This window comes from Glycine soja, chromosome 5, assembly GCF_004193775.1.
Source record: "Glycine soja cultivar W05 chromosome 5, ASM419377v2, whole genome shotgun sequence".
In the NCBI taxonomy this organism is placed as follows: Eukaryota; Viridiplantae; Streptophyta; class Magnoliopsida; order Fabales; family Fabaceae; genus Glycine; species Glycine soja.
Window position 1 is genome coordinate 2573703 of NC_041006.1, and position 22639 is coordinate 2596341.

The 22639-nt window shown below is 31.5% G+C and overlaps 2 protein-coding genes across 2 annotated transcripts; one reads left to right on the forward strand and one right to left on the reverse strand.

The window, feature by feature from the left end:
* Positions 1–4592: 4592 nt before the first annotated feature.
* Positions 4593–6854, forward strand: LOC114411887 (homeobox-leucine zipper protein HAT5-like). Its single transcript, XM_028375622.1, has 3 exons — positions 4593–5028; positions 5424–5815; positions 6129–6854. The coding sequence occupies exons 1-3, from the start codon at positions 4908–4910 to the stop codon at positions 6609–6611; spliced, it is 996 nt and encodes a 331-aa protein (XP_028231423.1). The 5' UTR covers positions 4593–4907; the 3' UTR covers positions 6612–6854.
* Positions 6855–17477: 10623 nt separating this feature from the next.
* Positions 17478–22290, reverse strand: LOC114411888 (LRR receptor-like serine/threonine-protein kinase FEI 2). The gene is made up of 13 exons (XM_028375623.1): positions 21952–22290; positions 21563–21701; positions 21395–21466; positions 21231–21302; positions 21049–21120; positions 20867–20938; positions 20714–20785; positions 20042–20148; positions 19748–19921; positions 19315–19647; positions 18515–18769; positions 18108–18241; positions 17478–18013 (listed from the first exon to the last, which is right to left on the reverse strand). The coding sequence occupies exons 1-13, from the start codon at positions 22034–22036 to the stop codon at positions 17792–17794; spliced, it is 1809 nt and encodes a 602-aa protein (XP_028231424.1). The 5' UTR covers positions 22037–22290; the 3' UTR covers positions 17478–17791.
* Between the last annotated feature and the right edge of the window lie 349 nt (positions 22291–22639).

Below are 22639 nucleotides of genomic sequence, written 5' to 3' on the forward strand. Positions count from 1 at the left end.
ATAAAAAAATATTAATTAAAAATTGGTACAACTAAATCCAAACATAATCGTACAAGTAACATTAGGAATATCATCATTTAACCCATCCTTCTTAAATGTAATGTTATAATTCTTAAAGTTGATTTTTTTAAATAAATTCTTAAAGGTGATTAAATCTAAAAATAAACTTCAATAACTATATTTTATAAAATATAAGATAATGTATAAATTATATATAGATCAATTGTTTGCACCTAAACCAGATTTTGTTTTATAAATTATTACCTGCTGTACAATTAAGTTTATATATGAACTGATATTTGATTTATATAACTAGAAATTTTCACTTTAATGATAGACCATGTCCATAGTGCAGCACTTAGAAGTTATAGAGTAAATACAAATTGGTGACTCGGTGAGTCAAGTATACCTTAATTAGGTCAACATAAGTCTAGACAGTCTAGAAATGTCAGGTATGGAGCTTGCAGATTATGCTGAAAAATTCTGCATAATTTGAAATTAATCACCTCACAAATTGTCTCTAACATGTGTAAAAATAAGTAACCAAACTAAAACTGTGTGTAGGTGTAGTCCGTGTAGATATGGGGGCAAAGGTCTGCACACATTTAAGCGGGTATTCATCTTAAAAATAATTTTATTTTTTTTATCCAATTAATTTTCAAAAGATATTTTTTTTATCTTCTCTAATTAATGTTTTTATTTTTAATAAATTATATGTACACAATTAGATATTCTAAATTTTATTTTTTATGAATTGTATTTTACCAAATAATAATAAAAATTATAATTATTATATGAAAAAAGGGTTAAGCACTGAAAACGAAATATATTTCAAACATATATAACATGATTAATGTTACAAAATCAATCAATCACAACCAACTAAATTTGTTAAATTTTAAAATAATTAAATTAAAGTAATTCAAATGATAATTTATAATTAGATAAAAATATAAAATAATATATAATTATTAAACTTTTGTTATATGTATGTACTCTTTTTTTACAATAAACAACTTATATCATTTACAATGTGGTATAAAATTAAAAATCTGTCTACAAGCATGGATCGTCATGCCATTGCTAAACAATGAGCAAACTTAACCGAAATGTTTTGAAAGTAATTCAGTTTGTCATTAGAGCTAGCTATGAAGTATGCTGCCATATTCGTTGTTCATGAAATCTTTGGAGAGAAAAGAAACCACCATGTGCTTGCACTCTGATTCAAAAATGATGTTCTGGAGATGCAAAGATGTCGTCCAATAAATAGCAGAATGAAGAGCCACTGTCTCAACTTCCTGTCTGTGGTAGAGGGAGACTTATGAAAAATGTACTGAAATGAAACTTCCATTGTGGTTATAGATACATGCTGAAACTCCATGGAATCCCTGGTCCTGAAATTTTGTTGCATCCAAATTGCATTTAACAAAGCCATGAGGAGGCTTTAACCAGCGAGTATGATGAGTTACATGAGATATGATTTATTCGAAGAGTCAGACTTTGACACTTGAGCACCATTATCAAGAACCTTCTTCTCCCATGATGTCACTGAATATCAACCATTCCTACTTATTTTCCAAATAGGGACATCTTCAACAGCATTTAAATAAATTGGCATTTTCAAAATATTGTGAGCATCAACAGGATTAAATATCTCACGAATAACATTATTAGAATGGTCAAATAGAGTAGAGTAGACACCTTTAGATCCTCCAAACCCGGTATCGGAGCAGATTGGACATAAGAGCTTTCCTTTGCATGAATCTATGGTTGCTTCCAAACGTTTATTTTGCTGCCATCTCCTAATTTTCATCTTATGTTTTCTTTAACCACTACCCGTGAATAGAAGATGATGATGAGTCAAATAAAACTTGGATTCAATCAACTAATTTATAAATTATTACACATGTTCGTTTGAGTATAATTGAATTTAGATTATTTACGGAAAAATCTAACTGAAGGTGACAATTAACGTTATCCGATAAAAAAAATCATGACTAAAAGAAATTTAACGATCTTTTTGTATTCCTATCCGTTCGATCATTTTTCCAATCGTTCTCCATCGCTCCCTTCGTTGAATACAGGCAGAAGCCACATGTTACGGACCCAAAAGGAATGAGATCTCCAAATGGGTTGTCAAGGAATTTTATTGGGCCAAGTGGAACGTGTTTATTGTGCCTTACTATTTACACCTCTGATTACACTAAGTACACCCCATACCCCCTTTCTACCCGTGGGTTGCCTAATATATTCTTTTTCTTACAGAAGCACACCCATTTTATTTTCGAGAAATATATTTCTATAATTACATATACCTATTTCAGAAATGTGTCTCTGAAACTATGATTCATAGTTTCGAAGATATACTTTCAAAATAGGTATATATCTTTTTAATAAAATATCACTTACAAATTAAGATTGTTGACAAAAATTTTAAAAAATGATAAACTCTTATATTATACCCATGTTTGTTATCTTATTCTTATCTTATCATCAATGTTTTTTAAATTCTATCTAAAATTTTATTTTCGTCTTATTCTTATTATTCTTTAAACCCTGATTTTAAACTATCTTCATCATATATTCATTATATAATACTGTGTTTCCATCATTATTATACAATATTTTTGTTTTCCTTCACGTGACATTGTGTTTCAAGTTACGTTCATCACTAACTTTCATATATCGCACACCTTAATTACAAAGAAAATTTTTTGATGATGGTTTTTTTCCTTTAAGTGTGTTCATTTATTTTCTAATCCAAGTCTATGTCAATGATTCAATGTCACGTGAAGTTAGTGATGAACATACCTTAAAATGCATTGTCTCATGAAGGAAAACACAATACTTTATAATGAATATATAGTGAAGATAATTTAAAATTAGAGTTTAAAGAATAATAAAGATAAGATGAAAATAAGATTTAAATAACACTAATGAGAAGATGAAAATAAGACTAACCAATATGGGTATAAGATAAATATTTATCATAATTTTTTTAAAATTTCTCATCAAACTATCTTAATTCCTAAGTGATAGCTGACAAAATAACTTTGCAAACAGAATAACTTTGACCAAAAAGAAAACCGAATAATAATAGCTAACAAAATGTGGTAGATCTAAGTTCAGACCGCGAGTCAAAATAAGGCCTTTTTAATCTTTCCAAAAGCAGCCCAATATGATATTTCTCCCTTCATGTTGTTCGGAGATTTCTTCGTTGACTAAGTAAAATTACAGTGAAAATCACACATGTTCAAAAATGATATAAGAATCAAGTCTTCGGTTCTACACTAAAGGGAATATATACACCCACCCACCATCTATATGTGATTAATATATTATTCTCGAACAAAAAAAAACAATTAAAACAATCTTTTAGTCTTTGATTTAATAATTATTATTTTGGGGGGGCTAGGGTTAAGTATATTATAATATAAAATTGAAGTGACATGGTGGATCCATGGCCTGTGAAGATGGCCCGATGAAGCGTGTAGAAGTGGAGACTATAGCGAAGGAAGCAGGAATGGACCAGAGCAGGTGACATAAAAAGAAAAGTCAGAGTAGAAGACGAAAAATATTATAACTTGAGAGAGCCCACAAAATATGTCACCATGTTCCATACTTGTTCACTTCTCTCTGCCTCCAATTTCATGTTTATCAAAACAAATCTTTCGTTTTCCACCAAAAAAAGAAAATATTTCTTTTTAAGTTTTTGTCCATTTCCTCTTGCTAAGAAAGCGACTGATTATACAGAAAACTCATGAATCATTAGTTCTTTTAGCTTCATTGTTATCTGTATTGCAATCGAATCCAATGGCTTTCTTCAGAGATAAGAGAAACCATAGATCATACAATTGCTATCACCCAAACATATTTTGTTAACAAATTTAATTTATCTGGCATTGTTTGATTCATGTATTTATAATTAATCTTAAAACCAAAATTTAATTTTCCTATAAGGCTAGTGTAAATATTTTTGCATTATTAACTGATTAAAAACCACTTTATATATGATTTTTTAAGTAATTTTTAGAAAATTTAACAATTTATTTTATACATGACAACCAAAGTTAAACGCAACATAAACCACATCTAACATCCATCAATACATACAACCTTTTAATGGAAAGGCAGAAAAAAATAAAAAGGAATGCAGGATAGAAAATTTTAAATTTTAAAATAAAATAAAAACTTGAATGATTCTTTAAATAAATTTTCATTTTGGTTATTTTCTAGTCAAATAAATATTAAAAGAATCCAAATTAAAACAAAAACTATTTTCTCCACCTAAAGTCTAATCAATATACTAATGTGAAGCAATGTGGATTGAGGTTTGCCAGCAAAAAACCCTTGAAATTTATTGTGTTAAAAAAGAAAATCTGAAAAAACAAGAGAAAATGAAGGTTTCCCACAGTCCACAGAAACTCACGTGGTCTCATCTACCCATTGAGAGAGAAGAGAAAAATATCAGAAGAAAAGGTGGGTAGGAAAAGCCAAGTAAACCATAAGCATCGTATTACAGAGTGTGAGAGTGAAAGGGCATCATGGTAAGTGGACACTCCCTTCTCATCTAAGCTTCTTATTATAAACCTAAGGCAGAGTCTTCTCTTCTCCGAACTCCAAACACAAACACATACAAACATAGTAACCGCTTCTCTCTCTCTCTCTCTCTCTCTTTTTCCATGTCCATCTGATAACCCTTTCCTGATTCTCTTTCGTGGTTGTTGCTATTCTGAGTGATGGGTATGCCCTGCCGCTGTTCCCACACCTCCCACATCACTGAAATCATCATCACCAGCTTCTTCCGCCACAAGTCTTAGATCAACAATTTCCGTCAATTATTCCAAAACCACCTTAAGAGCCTTTTCCAAATGGCCCCTTAAAGATCGAACTTGGTCGGAGTAAACATGGCGGGTAGTGGAAGTGCCTTTTCCAACATCACTAGCTTTCTTCGCACCCAACAACCCTCTTCTCAACCTCTCGATTCTTCTCTCTTCCTCTCTGCACCTTCCTCTGCTCCTTTCCTCGGTCAGTATTCACTAACTAACCTTTTTTTTTTTTTTTATGGACATATGTTAAAGTTTATTAGAATGTTAGTTTTTGTTAATAGAGTGTTGAAAGTATGACCTTTTATGTGTTTTTTTCTTCTTTAATCATCTGATTCATCTTATATCTTCGTATTCACTTACTAACTAATCTAACATCTTAAGATATATGGGGAGGTTGACTCAAGAGTTGGGAAAGAACAAAAGAAAGAGAGATCGTGAGTTCGAATATACTGGACTAACATTTGTAACAAAAATTAACAAAATAGCATTTGTTCGTTAAAAAAAAAAAAAAAAAACTAATCTAACCTCTCTCTCACCAATTTTTGTTTTTGACTTATGACTAATGGATGGTGTTTTTGTTATAATTTGGTTCAGGTTCGAGATCCATGATGAGTTTTGATGGAGAAGGAGGGAAGGGGTGTAACGGCTCCTTCTTCCGCGCGTTTGACATGGACGACAATGGGGATGAGTGCATGGACGAGTACTTTCATCAACCCGAGAAGAAGCGACGTCTCTCTGCGAGCCAGGTTCAGTTTCTAGAGAAGAGCTTCGAGGAGGAGAACAAGCTTGAACCCGAGAGAAAGACCAAACTAGCCAAAGACCTTGGTTTGCAGCCACGGCAAGTTGCTATTTGGTTCCAGAACCGTAGAGCTCGGTGGAAGAACAAACAGCTGGAGAAGGATTACGAGACTCTGCATGCAAGTTTTGAGAGTCTCAAGTCCAACTATGACTGTCTTCTCAAGGAGAAAGACAAGTTAAAAGCTGAGGTACTTCAATTAAAGAAGAACGAAATTTAGATGCAGTTTGTTATGAGTTTTTAACCTTGTTTTTATTATTAGAATTGGTGTTTCATCTTAATAACATAACCTATGTTGATGTTTAAAGCAAATTTTTATTATAGTATCATATAAATTATCGAGTCGAAACTTTAATTCTGAACAAAACTAACGACACACAAAAAAAAAAAAATGTTCAATTCACATCTATATCTATATTAATACAAATTTGATCACTTTCTGTTTTCTTTTTTTTATTTTGGCTGACATGTTATAATTTGTGTGATGTTTTTGATCGGATTAGGTGGCGAGCCTCACTGAGAAGGTGCTTGCAAGAGGGAAACAAGAGGGGCACATGAAGCAGGCTGAAAGTGAAAGTGAAGAAACAAAAGGATTATTGCATTTGCAGGAACAGGAACCACCCCAGAGGCTTTTACTGCAATCAGTTTCGGAGGGAGAAGGATCCAAAGTCTCTTCTGTCGTTGGGGGTTGTAAACAGGAAGATATCAGTTCAGCAAGGAGTGACATTTTGGATTCAGATAGTCCACATTACACCGATGGAGTTCACTCTGCGCTGCTAGAGCATGGTGATTCTTCTTATGTGTTTGAGCCTGATCAATCAGATATGTCACAAGATGAAGAAGATAACCTCAGCAAGAGTCTCTACCCTTCGTACCTCTTTCCCAAACTTGAAGAAGATGTGGATTACTCCGACCCACCTGAAAGTTCTTGTAATTTTGGATTTCCTGAGGAAGATCATGTCCTTTGGACCTGGGCTTACTACTAAGTTTTTTTCTTTCATGTGTGTGTTTGTATCATGTGTTTAGTATTTAGTATTTGCACTTTTTTTTTCAAGGCTTTAAAAATGAGCAATAAGTCAGAGCAATGGCTATAGCTATAGCTTTAGCTTTATTAGGAAAGAAATGGTGGGCTTTTTTTGCCTCATTTTGTTATTTGTAATGAAACTGTTGGTTCCGATGTAATTAAATAATGTCTTCTTGTTGACAATGTAACTACGGATTTTATTTCACTTCACAAAATTCAAATAGAAAATTTGATGAAATAGGGCAAAATAAAAGGTAACCCAAATATAGTTTGACAAGGGAAGCCAATTGCTTAGTAGAGTGGCAAATATTGAGGCCTATAGTATTTACTATTTAAGATGATTATGATTCATTGATTATTCTTTCACTTGAGTTCTGGACTTCTGGGTCCATGTGGTTTTGGTTGGTAACGATGAAGTTGACTTGCTTGCACCTTTGTAATACTTTCCTAGTTGAGAGCATTTAAGTCTTGTGACAGAAGGGGTGTCACTTTCATCATAAATTGGACAAAAATGCCCACCATGGCGATCCATTGGATGAGGATCACCGACTTCTCTTCTCATTTATGTGTTCGATTCCGGAATTTTTTCTTCCCAAGAGTGATGATATCAAGAATATTTGTGAGAACCTTAGCATTTTAGAACATTTCTTTTAGCCAATGGGATATGTTTTTCTATTCATTTTATTTTAATACAAAAGAGAAGAGAACAGATTTATAAGGTTGTGCCTTTTGTGGAGAATTTTGTACGTACTCCGAGGAATTAATAATTCAATGTTATTTCATCTGTAACAGTTTTTCTTCCTCGTTAGCTCATGGAAATAATCACATCTGTTGAAACTCCTTTTGGGATTTAAAAATTTTATTACACCAAGTCATCAACTCCTTTTGGGATTTGAAAATTATAATATAAATGCTTATTTATTATTATTATATTCGAAATTTAAAATTCAGGGTTTATTTTTTTAAAAAAATCATGACACGGAATATATGAAGTGGCTGCATATTAATATATTCTTGAAGATATGTGATTGAGGTGATAATCTCTCTTAGTTCTTTTCATGATTAATTATCTTATCTAAAGTAATATGTAGATGATTATTTATGCAATGTCTAGAAGAATTGCAGAAAGATTCTAATTTTCCATTAGACAAGTGAAATGCTAAAACAAATAAACGAAAAAAATTAAATTAAATAAAAATATTATAATCTCGATGGAAATAATGAATACCATTCACATGTTTAAACTTAATATTTTAAGGAACAATAAGACCTTCATTATTATCAACGAAAGTTATAGGCAGGGGACGGGCAAAAAGGAAAATTTAGCTTAAGGAAAATGATGTTTAAAATAAGATCAGAAGGATAATGAAAAAAATAATACTATCTTAATCTTTTCGTCTCTTTTACTGTTTCTTATCAATTGTGATGTTTCTCATATATTTTTTTTATTGTGAGCAACATTAGTTCGTAATACTTGGTTAATAAATATTGAAATGTCAAAATTACGGGTCTACTGATGATGATTTTAATATGATTATTTAGAATACTAACCCAGGTTAGAGAATAGCACGTTAATTGTAGTATAATTGATATTCGTGGCTGAGAATGCTTGCATTAAGGGTCAACCTATTAAATATTGTTCACATTCATCAGTGGCGTTAATTATCAATTTGGAAGGAAATTGCGTGAGGAAAAGGTTCAATGCTTTACGCTGTCCAGAAAGGTCCATTCACAATATGCCACACGGCCTGCCTCCACAAAACGCCAAGCGTCTTTTCTCTTTTTTCTTTTTTTTAATTATCAGTGCAAAGTATCTTGTAAAAAAAACTTGATTCATCAATTTTAATGATGTTTTTATTTTATTTTATTTTAATCACTTTGTTTTTTATTCACGAGATTTGACTCTAAAACTTAAATATTTTTATTCGAATCAAAGATAAATTAATTTTAAATAAAATTAATTTGTAAAATTGATTTTAAAGTAATGTAATTTATATTTAAATATTTTTAATATAAAATTAATATAGAAATACAATCTACTCTTAAATTTGAATCTAACGGAAAGCTATTCACCAAAGTTATTTTAATTTAAAATTAATTTTAGATTTAGAATCAATTTTAATTTATTTTTTCACATGAAACTAAACATACCATAATGGTAAAATTTAAAATTAATTTTAGATTTTCAGAATTAATTCTAAAATTTTATTTAAAATCAATTATATTTGAAACCAGACACATCAAAAGTTATATTTAATAAAATTAACTAAAAATTTATTTTATTGAGTCATAAATATGTATTATAATTATTGAAATAATTAAAAAATATAAAATTATATAAAGAATAAAAATAATAAAATTTTACTTTAATAGAAAAATATTAAATAAAAAATTTAATAAATATAAAAAATTTAAAAACTATCATTTTAAAAATTATTAAAAAAAAACTTATTTATCAACTAGATTTTTAAAAAAAAAATTGAAATATCTTATCAAATATCAAATAAAGTCTAAAATATCTTAATTATGAATTTTTTAAGAAGCAGGTCAACTCCACCGCACACCAGATGGTGATCACGTGTATGGCCAGAATGATACCACGTGGCACCTTTTTTTCTTTCTTTCTTTGGTCAAACAAAAAAGGCAAAATCAAGAGGTGCAAGTGCAAGCAAGATTCAAGAGCAACCACACCAAATGGCTTCAGCAAACTCCGCAGTGGAATCTACACATCATGCTGGGCCCCACCTGACGTTGACATCTCCTGCAACGTGGCTTTTAATCTGTGATCATGTTAAATTACAATAAAAAAATCTGTAATCTTATTATTTGTAAATAATTTACACATACCCAAAAGATAAGCACGATTAATTCCCTAAATAGAGCTAGTAAATAGTACAATGTATGTAGTAGGCTTCAATGTAAAGTGTTTATTACTAATACGAAGATAAAGTGTGCGAATTTAATACATTTTATTTTTCTAAGTACTAAAATTAGTCTGCCTGTAGCTTAATTTTAAAAGATATTCGTTTATATATTTTTCTAAAAATCACATATATCTTACATGAAGACATTTTTGTTAGTTTAAAAGAATTATTAACAATGATAAAGTTATTACCAAGTTTTAATAGATTACATAGTTGAGACTAAAATTTTATTAAGTTAAAATAACTTGATGCTAATTAATCTAAATGGTAGTTTGTGATTTTTGTTTGATACAGTCATACATATACTCATTTATTTTATATAATAGATCTCACAAATAAAAAATATAAATATCATTTGTATATATTTTTAAATAGCTTGCTTAGATTTATAAAAACGAATAGATAGATAATGGATACAAAAATTTATACAGGGAAGAATGGAATCATAACGTTTACCGAAAAAAAAATGAAGGAATCAAACACATGACAAGACGGAGGGCCAGGAGCACCACATCTGGCATTGATTTATGGTGCAATTTTTTTTTGTTTTATTTATAGAATAATAATAAAGAAAAAAAAAATAAGATGATTGATTATTGAAAGAGATAGCTAGGAGTTACAGTTCATAGTTCCAATCCAATCATTCAAAATTGTTAAACTAGCAATTTCTTTTAACAGGGACAAGTAATTAAAGTAACTAGTTAAGAGACAAAGGAAGCACAGGGAAAGAATTAGAAAGCAGTCATACGCAGTAATTAAAGAGACTGTGGTAAAAAACGAATATGGATGAAGATAAGAGGTTGTGGATGCTTTGACTGTGTAAGTGTTTTTAATTTAAAACAAAAATTAATTCAAATTTTAAAGTATTTTAATTTAAATCAGAATTGGAGACATCTTTTTGTTTTCCTTTTCTACTTTCTCATTCTGTTAGAACTAACCGCATGATTTTAAAAATATATATCCTTTTTAAAATAATTGGTTCTTTTTAAAAGACTTAGCTGAAAAACTAAAAAAAATATTTCTGTAAAATAAATTGAACGAAATACGTACTGAATTAGTACCATCAGTTCATCACTATCATGAATGCCGGCAGGCTGCACTTAAAAGTAAAGTTGCATTCTAAAATAAATAAATAAATAACAACTTTTGTTATTAATTTAATTAGATATTATAATATAATTTATGAATAATCTATAACCATATAAGGTGTTTTGTTATATACATTTTTATATCAATTTTATTCATAAAACTTGTTATTTTATCCCTATAATTATATTTACAAATTACCCATTAACTTTTATTATCTTTCGTTTTATTTAAAAAAAATGAAAAAAATAATTAGTCACAGAGTATCTGTTTTCCCCTCATTATTAATAAAGGAAATATGTCTTTTGGTGGCCATAAATTTTAGATAATTTTAACATTTGTTAGTTTTTAAACTTCTATTATTTTCTTTTAATAACTATCTACTATTCTTGTGTTATTAGTTATTTTTTTCTTTTAACTTCTATTTTTTTTTCCTTTTCTATTATTTTTATGTAAAATAATAATAATAATATGTTAAAAAAATATTTCCCACGTTTAACCTTAAACATGACATTGCACTTATAAGTTGCTTTCGTAGGACCTATTCTGAGGTTGTTTGCCAGTGCTTCATGATAGTGTCCTTTTACCCATGCCCAGTCCACGATGGTCCCAGTCGCAGTCATTCAATTTTTCGTTACAAAAACAACGAAGGAAGTATCATATATAAAAAATAAAATAAAAAATGAGAGAAGTAACTTTTTTCTTACAGTTTTACGTCCTTAAAAAAGTACTATATTTTTTTGGATAGATAAATAAGAAATTTATTTAAGAATTGTGAATTTTAACTAAAATTAAATTAAGCTTAATTGTGCTTTTAATTCCTCAAGTTTCGACTGTGTTTGATTTTATTCTTTCAATTTTTTTAAAGAACCAATTACATCATCTTTTGTCTTAAAAAGAAAAAAAGAAATGTATGTATTTTTTATTAGTTAAAAGTGGTTAAATTATTAAACTAGAAGTGTTTGATAAAATTATTTATTTATCTAGTTGATAGCTGTACATTTATATAATTTTTATTTTGTAGATAGAAATATAATTTTGCATTAATATAATTAGTTTAAATATTTTATAAAAGATGAATTTTTTATTGAAAATAAAGAAATGTTATAATTAAAATAGTGCCATGTTAAAGGAGAATTTTTATTAATTTAAAATGAAGAAAATGATAATAATTTATAAGTTTAAACATTACTTCACATTGGTCCAAAAAAAAACATTACTTCACGATAGTTTTTTTTCAAAAAAAAAAAGTGCTATAAGTTATTAAGAATATTTATTTTATCAAAAATACATATTTTTATCAAACAAATAAATTTATATGTTAATGTTAGGCAAATGAATTAATACTAATTAAAAAAATAAAATGACTTAACAAACACACTATTGGCAGAGGTCTTCAATATCAAATGTGAGAGCTTAATTTTCTTAAAACAGATTTTTTAAGACATGAACTTCCAATTTTAGGCAGCAAAACCATTTTTTTATTTTTTTTATTTTGATCCTGTCTATGTCTAACCTGAGACCATTAACATGGTGTTGCATTAAGCAAACCCATTAGTCAGGTTGAGGACAAACGCAACGAAACCTTTTAACTTAAGAAATACATGTAAAAGATTTACTTCTACTTCATTAAAAAAAAAAAAAGAGCTCAAATTTCATATATAATAAATAATTATATATGCCATATCTTTAAAGAACATAACTGTTTTGGATTTGGTATATGCTTTAGTGGGGATCAAGAAAACTTGATCAAAGCTAGAACACTGTAGTTTTGGTGTTGATATATGTTTTCGAGTATTATTTTTGAGCTTGACCATAAGAATATGGTTGATGAGATTAATTATCTTTCAAGACGAGGTATGGATTATCATTATTTGTTATCTAAGTATAAAGTCATTCTTTTAAATTTATAAAACTTAGCGGTGAGTTTTACTAATAAACGAGTAAATCATGTAGTTCATACTTTAGTCAGAATTGTAAGACCACATGTTAGCATCTAACTTTTTTATTGTATTTTATATTGTATTTATTCTCTTATCTTAAATAAAATGCAGTAATTTTTTTCCTTAAAAAAACTAATTATAAGAGTACAATTTTTTTTTATAAAAAAATTTAGAGACATCTTATATACGTTAAAAAATTTATTCGTTTGGTTCCACTTCCATAATGCAAGTTTACTTATATATTGACGTCCAAATCTTCAATTTAACACAAAAGCAAGTAATTTAAGCTTCAAAAATATTGATGCATCTTGCAAGTTGCAATTACTTAACACTCAACCAAACACAAGATAAAAAGAAAAAAGAAGAATTGGAGGTCATAATATATATATTTTTCAAAATACAAATACAAGGACAAATAACATGTAACACTCTACCCAAACTATATCCATTAACATCCCTTAGCTTTGTGCTTTGGCCATAGTTTTTTTTTTTTTTTTCCTTTTCTTTCCTGGTTTTCACAAACTAAAGAATGCGTAGAGATTAAGTAGTGTTTCAAGAAGTCGTAGTTGAGAAATAAGACTCTAATGATTGAAATTTTTGACCTAAGAAGGGGTGCGATATTAGTACTATTTGAGATATATTAAATATAATTATGACCCACCAATGGAGTGTTTTTTACAATTAAAAACACGGAGAAGTGAATGACAGAATGACTGATGTTTAAGATCCCACTTTAACAACGTTACATCACAATTGGCACATTACATTACAGAATCCGATATCGTTCACGAACCTTAACACCAACCACTCATTTTTTGTGAAACAGAACAGAATCAAGACCCATTTTCACTCAGTCAAATATGTTCCACTGTGGTCGCTGCAGGTGTCTCAAAATAAATAAAGCCAGTTTATGTGTCGTGTGTTTCAACTTTTAGGAGACCATGGCATGGGTGCTGTATTTGGGTTAGTGGTTCTTGTTTGTGGTCCCTTTTTAGCTTTATCATTCAACTATTCTTCTGCTTTGCTTCTGTTCAATTAGCACGGGTATCGGATAAAGATTGGCAATATGCTTGTATGCTATTTGGCATTAGCCAATCCAAGATACAAGAATAGTTTATATTTACATTGACATTAAATCAAAATCCAATTCTTAGACTTTAATTTTAATATGAGAAAAAGGTATACGCACTAACAATATTAAGGTTTTTAAAGGATTTCCTTTTTACACAATTATTTAATTACAAACTACTACGGTATGGTATATTATAAGTTTGTTAATTTTGATAATAACTATCTAAAAATCATACAAAAACTTATTTCTAATTTGCTGATTATACAAAAATTTCATATTACATCGTTCCTTCTTTATATACAAGTATATGTTTAGAATACTTTATTTTATAAATTAGCTTATTTTGAAATTTACTTTATTTTTAGGATTTTTTTAAAATAACTTCCTTTAGAAAAAAAAATCCAAGATAATTGTTTCCCTGACAACAAGCCCAAAAAAACATAGGCAGTGTCCATAATCCCGTAATGTTACTGTCATTGAAGGCCTACAGGGTATTCTTTTTTGTGTTTTTTTTCTTCTAATGAATGTTGGTTCCTATTAAGCCCATAAGGACGTCATTAATTACGAAGATGTGGATGGATTACATGTCGTTAACTTTATTGGATCAACTCTTATGTTAGTTGTTCCCATGTCAGCCCAATCACTCGCTTTCCAAGAATGAAAAAGAGCCTTCCTTGGCAAAGTCATAAAAATATCAGCAGACATTACTGATGCAACAGATTTTATTTTTTTTTGTTTCACAAGTCTCCTCCTTGGGAGATATTCCTATTTGAGTCACAGACAAACATTAAATGTGATTACCTTTCTCAACGAGAATTTAAACCTTAATTCACCACATTGTGGGGGCTAGTCCCTTCTACTAGACCCAAACCCTGTTGGTTACTTTTAGATAATGTATTATGTGTTATTCACTTATTTGTCACTATTTTACTCCTGTTTGTTCCCGTCTTTGATGATTTAGATCCCTTACATCTATATTTGGCTTTGGACAATGTCTAATATAGGAGGCACGAATTGATATACAATGTTTAAAAGTCATTATTTTCAAATAATTTTCGGATCAAATACAGTCATTGAACACATTGCAAGACCAATACTATACTGCAACTATGAAAATCCATCTGATTTCCATTTTTGACCTTGCTAAATGAAGGAAAATCCAGGACTAATTCATTTTTGGTTGGGTGATGCTCTCTACTTACAATGATGATTCTGATCAAAGAATGTTCTTCTTGGTCCTTCAGCAAATTAAATTAGAAGAGACAGCAGAAGAGATGTATCAATGTGCAGAGCAGTGGTCAAAATTTGAAATTTTTCTTCGAGTATACAACCATCTCTTGCTGAAAAAACAGTAGGGGTCTTCCAATTAGCAAACATGCAATGAGTAACTTATTTTTGGAGACATGTATGCTATGTAATGGGTATAGTAGATTCCTTACCACCAAACTAAGCAGAATGCATGCTGCAGCACCAGGATACACAGCATACCAGAAATTCAAGTGATGGAACTTAGGACCATCAATGAAAAGCAACGGCATGCTAGCAGGTGCATATATCATTGCAAATATAAAGTTAACCAGCAAATTTGGAAGCTTAACGAATAATGAGTTGATTCAAGCGGCAACAAAGTAACACTGAAGCAAAAATACCTGGGGGGTGAACGGGATTTGTGATGATCATGTAAGCAACGGAGGCTCCAATACTAGCACTCCTGGCCAGCCATCCAGGTCCAAATATTGTCAATGCCAAAACTCCAATTGCAGCACAGCCTATTTGGGCCATGAACACATTGTACTTCTGCACAATCACATGTGGCTGATTTAGTTCTCAAGTAAGAATTAAAATAATGAGAGAGAATTGGAATGCATGAAGATTTGCATAGCAATAGCATGTTTTTTTTTTACTGCACATAGCAATAGCATGCTAAGAGACAAAGTTTTTTTTTTTTTGGGGGGGGGGGGGGGGGGGGGAGGGGGGGGTGATTTTATTTTTGGTCTATCTGTGTTCTCTATAAGCAAACTATCTAAGCTCCCATTATTAGGCCTACCCTATTGAATAAACAAGAGTGTGATAAATTGTTTTTGAATTGCAATTAGTCAAAAGTTAACATTTGTAAGCCCTTATATATTTTTAATTAAAAGGAAAAACATTTAAAGCTCATCAAATTTATATAAATACACATAGTTTGATTGTACCTAATCTAGTTACCATAATTAGGAAGATCCAACAGTGGGTGGTTCCATTTAAATTATGATGAATTCTAATTGCCTTAACCAAAAGAGTAATAAACAGAAAACAAACAAGAGAGAGGAAACTAATCAGCAGAGGGCCAAAGAATGTCACTGAGAGAAGGAGTGGAAGGGGTTTTGGCAGGTTTCCAATCATCCCATATGGATGGTGAAGCAACGTTGCTTGATGCCACAATCCCATGTCCTCCTCTCTTTCCTTTATGGACATATTTATGATTACTATTACTAACTGCCCAATAATCCAACACCAATCCCTTGTGTTTGATAAAGGTGTCAAAACACAAGGAAGAGAAAGAAGATGATGGTGGTAATAATAATAATGGGACCATATAGTTGGTGCCAATATTACCAACACCAACAATTCGAGATGACATTTGACTCATTTCTCAACTCTTCCTTCAGTCTTAGATGATTGATCACTTAAATTCTCAAAGTCCCTCTATCATATGAGGTATAGGGTCAAAGGAATAGGCCTCTGAAGAGGCCCAAAGGATGCCCATTAAGAACATGGAAGCTACTAATAAAAGAGTTTTTCTTCCTCTTTCCTTAATTCTTTAATTTCAACCCTCTAACAACCTATAACTTTTGCATTAAATTTTTAAAAACACACCCAACAATGTAGAAGACAACCAAACAAGACAAAATCTTATCTCATCCACCACTACCAGGGCCCCTACCTCCTCTCGCTTAGTGGACATATAAGCCCAAGTTTGAGATTTTTTTTTATTCTTGGAAATAATTAGTTTTTATTTTAATTTCTCTCATAACATAACGCTAATTAGTATTTTTTATTCCAAAATAAAAGTGTATTACTAAATAAAAAATAATTAAAGATAAAAAAATAAGAATTTAATTTATACTAACAGTATAAAGATTTTTTTTATACTATAATATAATCATAACCATAAAATAACAATGTATAATTAAAATATTAATTTTTATAATAACTACTTTAAAGTTCTTACGGTGATTTCTAATTTGATTAACAGTAAATTATATCGCTAACACTACGCGAAAATTAAGTCACAATGTTTATTACATTTTTAAAAACAGATACCCCGAGATGCTAAGGTACAACCTTTCAAGTTTCAACCAATTTGCATAAGAATTTAAAGACTCCAATCAAACTTTCCGAGGCAAGTTTTAGGAAAGAGAATTTTGTTTCTTTCAGCAGAAGCTCGGTGGCGGTGAAGTGAACTTAATGCAAACAAGACATTTATGAACTCAAGTTCATCTTGACATTCAGAATAGTACACTTAAAAAAACGACATTCAGAATAGTAGGGATTCAAGTTTTTAGTACTACTCATCCATAATTTTTAGAGACTAGGGGTCAATTATCTAGATAAACATGTAACATATTTAAGTTTGTTTGGCCAGAATTTTATTAGGCATTTCTTAACCGATAGAAACCATAACAAACTAGCTTTGTGAAGCACCATAAAGTAGTTACATGAAAATGAAACTGTTCTGGCCTCTTTTTGCACACGGGTTAACTAACTCTGGCTCGTTGTTGATTAATGGTGTTCTCATGAAATTGTTGACCAAATGAACAAAATCAACAAATAGTTGGATAAGAAAGTGATGAGATTTCATAGCAAGAAAGGAGGTCATTCCAATAACCAAAACCCACTGCAATGTCCAAGTTGTCCCGTGACTTCTTGAAGGGGACAAGTGGTTCAGACAATTGACTAATCTATTCACAATTGACAAATATTCTGTCGCACATTTGCTACAAAATAATCCACAAAGCCACACAGAAAGGGTAAGAAATACCAACAAATCAGTTAAACAAAACAAGAGACGCATCATATATCCCTTGGTGCAGTGGAACTAGCAATGACATCCAGAATAGGATCATTTTTGTCATTAATGATCTGAATGAGACTCGTAATACTCGCTTGGGCAAGGAGACATGACCTCTTGTTCCAGCAACTGCAACACCTGGTTCATTGAAGGACGATCGTCTGCATTTCCATCGGTGCATCTTGCAGCCAGCTCAAGAATTACTTCAAGAGTTCCTGCATCTGCATCAGTGCATCTTTTGTCAACCACATCCTCCATTCTGTTTTCTCTCAGTAACGTGTTCATCTGCAAAGGATTGCCAAAAGTTTAGTACATTATGTTTGAAAAACTTTCATGTGTTACTAGAGAGATTTGCATTGAATGAGTTAAAAAAGCTTACCCAACCAACAACATTTAAACCTCTTTTTACAAAGGAAGGATCTGTAGGCCTCTTTCCTGTTACAAGTTCCAGCAATAGAACTCCAAAGCTATATACATCTGACTTCTCAGTTGCTCTCCCACTTTGTAGATACTCTGGTTGACATATAAACGACAAATTATCAATCATTCAGTTGTTTCCCTTGATATATTATCAAATAATATATTTAGAAAACCACTTGATATGTACTTTTTCACATAACTATTTAGTATATCATTCAGGCACTCTTTTAAGCACATTTGACATAGGTCAGTTGTAACTACCAAGATACCAAGAACGAATATGGTCACTTTGAACCCAAAATCCCAAAAGTAAGGATAACCAAGTCACCTGCAAGTATCCAGAAGTGCTAAACAGTAAATACATACCAGGTGCCAAATAACCAAATGTGCCTGCAACCACTGTGGTAACATGGGCATTTTCATCAACCAAAAGCTTTGCAAGACCAAAATCAGATATATGAGGCTCCATGTTTTCATCAAGCAGTATGTTGCTGGATTTTATGTTACAATGAACAACTTTTGGGCTGCATTCATGGTGCAGGTATGCCAAACCCTGGGCAGAACCAAGAGCTATCTTTAGGCGATCATTCCAATTCAATAGTTGTCTTTGTTGAGTATTTTCTGAAGAAAGGAATTCTGAACAGTTAGAAAAGTGCACAGCTAAAGGATGAGTCATCATAAATATTCCCACCCTTCTAGAATTTTCCCAACAAAGTTAAATTTGTATCAGCTCTTGGCTGAATAGTTGGTCATTTTCTTACACATTTGGGAACACTGATAATGTCACTACAAGTGCAGGTTCGGAAATGAATATTTTTTAAGGGTAACTTATTTTTCAAAACCTCTTCTTAGGGAGCTAGCAAAATTAAGTAATTATTTTTTCAAAATAAACTGAACCAAACACATACTTAAGCCTTAATGTAATTCTTGTTCTTAGTATACTTGCTAGCTGTTGCTAATCACTTAATTAATTCTTGCCACTTGCAAGGCTCAGTTTCAGTGTATCCAGCAGCAGGTGTCTGAAAGACTTGTGCACTGAGATGACAAAATTTACTGGCTTGAGAGTAAACATAAAGGAGAGCTATGATTCCCACCTAAATAGCATTGTACAATGTTCCAAAAAAAGCGGTTATTCAAAGTTCAGTGCATATTAAAATGAATCATACCATGCAAGAGATCATCTAAGCTGCCAAGGGCTACATAGTCATAGATAAGGAGCCTTGAAGAAGGGAGCCTGCAGTAACCACGCAGATTTACTAAATTTATGTGCTTGATGCTCCCGAGGATCTCTAGTTCCCTTTCGAACACTTGATCAGACCCTTCACAACTTCGATCAATCTGCTTAACAGCAAATGTACCACAGTCATTCATCACCATTCGGTAAACAGTACCAAATCCTCCTGATCCTACTAGATTCTCTTCATCAAGAGACTCCAGCTTCTCTATGATCTCAGATGATGTGTATGGTAGATCACCATGGAAGGTAATAAGTTTTGTGCCTGTTAAAGATTATATTAGCATTTATAAAAAAGAGGAGATTGTCTTTTCTTTTTTCCATCTAATAGGAGATTGTCAAATTTGAAACACCACTGTTCTTACTTGCTTTTGGATCAACTTGTTTCTTGACTTCTGTGTATCTCTTTGCTGCTCGTTCCTTCTTTGATAACAAACGAGTCCAAAGGAATGAAAGGATTATGACAAGTACGAGACCCAAAATTGCCATTGCACCAATAAGCACCCCCTTCATGTAATGTGAAGGTCTTTTGGTAGGGCCTGCATATATTAAAATGTTAATATCATACAAATGTCAACCATGATTCTTAATATGTATATCGGTTATAAATCCAGTAAATCAGATAGCATTTTGAAATCAAATCCAAGTATATGACTTGCCTGCAGCTTCATCACTTTCAGCATGTGGTAGCACCACAGGGAAACCAAATGATGTCCGACATGGCTTTTGGACTTGTCGCCCACAAAGATCTACATTGCCAATGAACCTATTTACAAGCAATGAATTTGTTAACACAAGTACAAATATAATAAAACCAACTTGCTGGTCACGGTGCAAATACATTAACAGAATAACAGAGATGATATAGAAAGTTTAAGAAAATTCAAGATTCATGTAGTGTTGATGAAAAGTAGTTCTCGCTATCCATGTTCAATAACAACAACAGTTGCTGTCTGTAAAAACTAACTCTAAGAGCCAAAAAAAACTTAAAAATCACAACAGGTATTCTTTTTCCTAACATGTAAGAAATATAGAAAGCAGAATGTCCAGAAAAAATAAGATATTGACTTCAATATTTGCTCCACATTTTTTACCATTCAATTCAAATAATATACAATTAATCAATGCACTGTTGATAGACTCCAATGATTTTTTTTTTTTTTGACAGAGACTCCACTGATTTAAATAAAACACACCAGTTATCATTTAAGCTTGCAAATATATTAAATTAGCACCCAACTATAATGCATAAGAAGTCAAAAATATTAATCTAAATAAAGGCTAAGATGTATCAGCTAAACTACAAGGCTTCATCAGGAAAGAGTACATACGAGCTCTTGTCAAAGGTGCTTAATACTCCAATGTCGGGAATTTCACCAGAAAAGAAATTGGTAGACAAGTTCCTAAGACATGGAAGGAGGGTCAGCACAAACTGAAGTTATCACTATCATTATGCCACGGCGGTTTAGGCCAAATTGACTTACATAATTTGCAAATGTGAGAGACGGCCAATAGAGGAAGGTATAGCACCTTTTAATGAGTTGCTTGATAAATCCCTGTATTAGATTCCCAAAGAATAATTAAAATGCAGTCGAGAAACAAAAGCCAGAAACAAGTTTAAAGCATCATAAAGTAATAGTAAAAAAAACAAGGGATTGGGAATTACAGTATATTTAAATATGAAAGATTTCCAATATTTGATGGTATGCCTCCTTGGAAATAATTACCCCTCAAGTACCTTTCAATACACAGTCAAATGAGACAAGTCAGCCACCAGCATGACATAAAAGCAGTGAACTATTTAGGGAATTGCTAAATAGTTCATTAGTAGTGAAACATTTCACTTACAGTGCTCTTAGCTCAGTACAATTGGTAAGTTCATTAGGAATGGTTCCATGCAAGCTGTTCTGATGAAGTGCCCTGATTCATTGCAAGCCATTGAATGGAATAGAAACCGCATAAGTCATAGATGCATCTTTACCAATACTAGGAGGAACATGTTTTCTACTTACAATCTCTGTAGTCTACTGAGTTTACCAATGCTGGGAGATATAATCCCTCCAAGTTGCATGTATGGCAGATTTCTGAAGAACAAAACACACACAAAGTGCCACACTCAGCTGAGAAAGTGGAAAAAAAAAAACATGTAACAGAATGAAGAGCATGTGTTGTTTGCATACATTGAGCGAACTCTTTGTTCATCACCAGGGTGACAAGAGATACCAGTCCATGCACAAGGAGATTCATCAAACTCTTGCCAGTTGCTCAGAACATTCTTAGTATCATTCAAAGTGCTTTTGATTTCCAACAACGCCATACCTAACAGATGAATGAAAATCGCCTAAAAAGTTAAAGTTTACAACTTCAAACTCTATTTCTCATATGAAAAGGCATTTCACAAAAATTTGGAGAGAGAAACAAAATCCCAAAATGGGAAGTGAAAGGTGAAAATTTGAAAACTACCCAGAATGCAAATATTCCCCCCAAATAAAAAAAAAGTAGAAAAAACTCAACACAGCATAGAAAAGGAGTTGAAACAGAAAAAGAAAAAAGGGTTCATGGTTCTAACCATCCTGAGTGAGAGCAAGAGAGGAAGGGCAGAAAAATGTGACCATAATCACCAAGAAAATCCATGCTACAGTCCCCATTTCCATTTTCAAAACTCCCCAAACAGATTTGAACTTTGAAGTTCAATGGGTGGAAATGAAACTAGTCACTGAGAGTGTGTCACTTTAAAGTGATGATTCATTAGGAAAAGTGTGGGTAGGGTTGGGAGTGTGATGACGACGTAGACCCAGGTGTTAGTGTGTTACCATGATTTTAAGTTTTAACTTTCAAGTTTGAACTCAAAATAACAGTAATCATGAATTTCAAGCAAGAGGATAAAAAAGAGTGCTTTCATCTTACTCCAATATTTTATATACTTTTTTACCAAGAGGGTGAAGAAGGACAAGTATTTTGAAAAATGGTATCAAAAGTGGTGCAGGTTGGAATAGCCATTGTTCAGAACGCAATTAAAAAATGAAGCTTTTCAACCACTCGCGTGTGTGGGTGTGAAGGATACTCGCAAATAAGTCAAAAATTTTGTGGTACGTCAGCAAGTTGATGAAAGGGAGTTTGGTAGATTTAGTCAAAGTAGCGCGTGGCTGAGATGCGCCAGACATGTAGAAGAACCATACGGGGAGATATTTAATCTATTTCATTTTTTATTTATTTTGTAACAATAATAAATGGCAGCACTGCATTATTACATTTAT

What these genes read in the sequence shown, in the direction of transcription:
- LOC114411887 (XM_028375622.1), top strand. Translation starts at nt 4,908, where the DNA reads ATGGCGGGTAGTGGAAGTGCCTTTTCCAACATCACTAGCTTTCTTCGC. An exon ending in TTCCTCTGCTCCTTTCCTCG is followed by an intron (nt 5,029 to 5,423) that starts GTCAGTATTCAC and finishes AATTTGGTTCAG; the next exon opens with GTTCGAGATCCATGATGAGT. An exon ending in AAGACAAGTTAAAAGCTGAG is followed by an intron (nt 5,816 to 6,128) that starts GTACTTCAATTA and finishes TGATCGGATTAG; the next exon opens with GTGGCGAGCCTCACTGAGAA.
- LOC114411888 (XM_028375623.1), bottom strand. Translation starts at nt 22,036, where the DNA reads ATGGAAATGGGGACTGTAGCATGGATTTTCTTGGTGATTATGGTCACA. An exon ending in ACAAGTTGATCCAAAAGCAA is followed by an intron (nt 19,648 to 19,747) that starts GTAAGAACAGTG and finishes AATCTTTAACAG; the next exon opens with GCACAAAACTTATTACCTTC. An exon ending in CTTAGATGATCTCTTGCATG is followed by an intron (nt 18,770 to 19,314) that starts GTATGATTCATT and finishes TCCTTTCTTCAG; the next exon opens with AAAATACTCAACAAAGACAA.